At 42.4% G+C, this 2,522-nt stretch overlaps 1 protein-coding gene across 1 annotated transcript; it reads left to right on the plus strand.

The window, feature by feature from the left end:
• Nucleotides 1-1,344: 1,344 nt before the first annotated feature.
• Nucleotides 1,345-2,331, plus strand: MELLADRAFT_114765 (uncharacterized protein; the record flags this gene model as incomplete). The annotated part of the gene is made up of 1 exon (XM_007419783.1): nt 1,345-2,331. A coding segment is annotated over one exon (987 nt), but the record flags the coding sequence as incomplete, so codon positions are not given.
• Between the last annotated feature and the right edge of the window lie 191 nt (nt 2,332-2,522).

Genomic DNA, 2,522 nt, shown 5'->3' on the forward strand with positions numbered 1-2,522 from the left:
ACACTCGAGAAGACCTTAGTACCTTATCAAGCCACCTTCCTTGATAAACTCTTGTTACTTACCCTTTACCGGTAAGTGACTTCCTTGGTCATTATCCATTAGGTTTCGCAGCTCATCGCTGACGAGATCCCTGAGGTTCGACTCAGGCTACTCTTAGATACTCGTATCTCTGAAGAAACACCAGGCCTAAAGCCCGACCAACTTCTTCTGTAATCCTACAGTAGGCCTCGGAATAGTTAGTTATATTTACCTTCTCCTTACCCTTAAAGTGTGATTCAATTAATATCTGCTACTATCTGTAGGACAAATATTGACTAACCAATTAATAAATTAGTTATCTGATCTACGTATCCAGTAAGATCATTTGTCAGGACTAGAAAGTAAGTGTTACTAGACAACTTACCTTCTCATATAGTAGCCACCCTGACAATTGGGGGCCTCATCGTGTGTTAAAATAACCCGAGACTAATAAAAGAAAACGTGTTTGTTTTCAAATAAACTTTTTTTTTACCTCATCGTTATCAACTTGCTATAGGAATTTTTTCAAAAAACAAAACAAAACCCATAAAAAATTATCAATTTTTTTTCCCGGAACAGAATAATTCTATCTCTTCCTGATTTCTCCTTCCGAAAATTTCTTTCACAGACATAGACCAGAGTTCCTTAGACCTATTTAGAGAACTTCCTTGCTACGACTCAAAGCAAGAAAATCTGTTTACTGATACACCTTACAATCCCTGTTTTGGTTATCATTCGCTAAGACCGAATCATCCTTTTTTGAGATTTTTACAAGTTATCGAAGAACCGATTCCAGTTCTTTTTCTACAGGATACTGTATTGACCGACCCAGTTTGAAAATCTTTTCAAAATTATTTCTAAACTTCGACAACCAAGTCCTAGAAACAAGAGGATCAACGAATTTATCAGCAATAGCGAAAAATTTTTCTTCGACTACAGATTCAGACTAGCGAAGAGTATTCTCAACAGCCAACTTCCAGCTTTACGAAGGAAGAAAATCAAGTCTTTAAGGAAAAAGTTGGTATTTCTTTTTTTTTTTGAGAGACGCAAGTATCACGAAGACAACTTACACATAGCATCCGCTACGGTGATTTTGTTTCTTAGTGAACAACACAACCCCATCAACCCCGGTTTCAAACGCCCAAAAGACCACAAAGAAAACCCAATCTACGTCGCAGAGTCCAAACCAGCCAGGAGTAGTGCCCATATTGAATACCACGATAACGACTACCCCTGTGACTTCGATACCTACAACTACCACTCCAGCTAGTAAGTGACAGCCGCGCAGCACCTTGAGCCACAAGTCACCAAGTGAATTAACAGATTATGCCTCCCAGGAAATCAGACAGGGTTAGAGCAATCGAAGAGAAGCTCGGCAAACCCAGTTACTCAGACACTGTCCGACGCGCCAGCTCAGTCGGATGCGCTACGACCAGACCACATGGAAGAAGATCCAGCATCAGATCAGCAACCACCGACCATGTCGGAGGACCACGAAAGGTTACTGATGACACTCCACGAGAACAATTTCATGAAGTGGAAAAACGCACAGGAATCAAACCCGAACAACACAAGAACCATCATGACTTATCTCTCCTTGTGGAAGAACAGTCATCACTCGTTGAAGATAATCCTAGGAGAAGAGGAAGTACTGAAGAGGAGCCTGGGTTGGGATCCTTACTTGGAAGAAAAGAAGCTGCTAGCCAGGACAAGCAGTGGATTCATCGGCAAGAACCCAATACTGCAGCGACCCAGCCAACTACCAGAGCCAGTACAGTCGACCTCTTCAGCGGGACCGACGCGCAACAGCAACCTGAAGCAACAAAGGGAACCGTACAAGAAACCGGACCATGTGGAAGAGGAGTCGAGGAACGTTCAGTCCATGCTGTCCTTCAGTCGAGCGTACTACAGAGCAATCAAAGGTATCAACAAAACGAACAAAAACAAGAAAAACGGCAAATCACCGTTCAAAACGGACCAGCACCACCAAGAGGAGCCTCCTCAGATGTAAACCAGTTTTTTACGTCAACACCAAGCCCCTTCTTGACTTCCCGAAGAATTTTACATCAAAACGATGCAGTTCCCATCCCAAATCCTGTTATGCTCCCTATGCCAGCGAAAGTACCAGCGGTGGCACGAGTAGAACCAATCTATGTTGTCCAACAAGTAGAACCAGCTAAAGCTACTTCCACTCTCTTAAGTAACCCTAGCGCTAAAAAAGATAAAACCCATGTTGTATCAGAACCTGTTATCTCCACTCCTTTAGTTAATGGTAATAACATACATCATGACCAAAAAACTGAGCCACCTATAGTGAGAGCTGACTCAATCAAACGAACCAAGAGTATTGGCGAGCTAATTCGCGAGAGTGAGAACAAGGTGTCCCCTTTTGTGATGGCCGGACCTGTTGAAACGAGCCCTGATAAAATAAGTCCCTTGTCTTTTGACAAAGAATTTAGCTTGGCAAATAAGTTTCAGAAGCTGAAATTGCACAGTTCCAACAT

This window comes from Melampsora larici-populina (assembly GCF_000204055.1).
Source record: "Melampsora larici-populina 98AG31 unplaced genomic scaffold MELLAscaffold_556, whole genome shotgun sequence".
Taxonomy (NCBI): domain Eukaryota; kingdom Fungi; phylum Basidiomycota; class Pucciniomycetes; order Pucciniales; family Melampsoraceae; genus Melampsora; species Melampsora laricis-populina.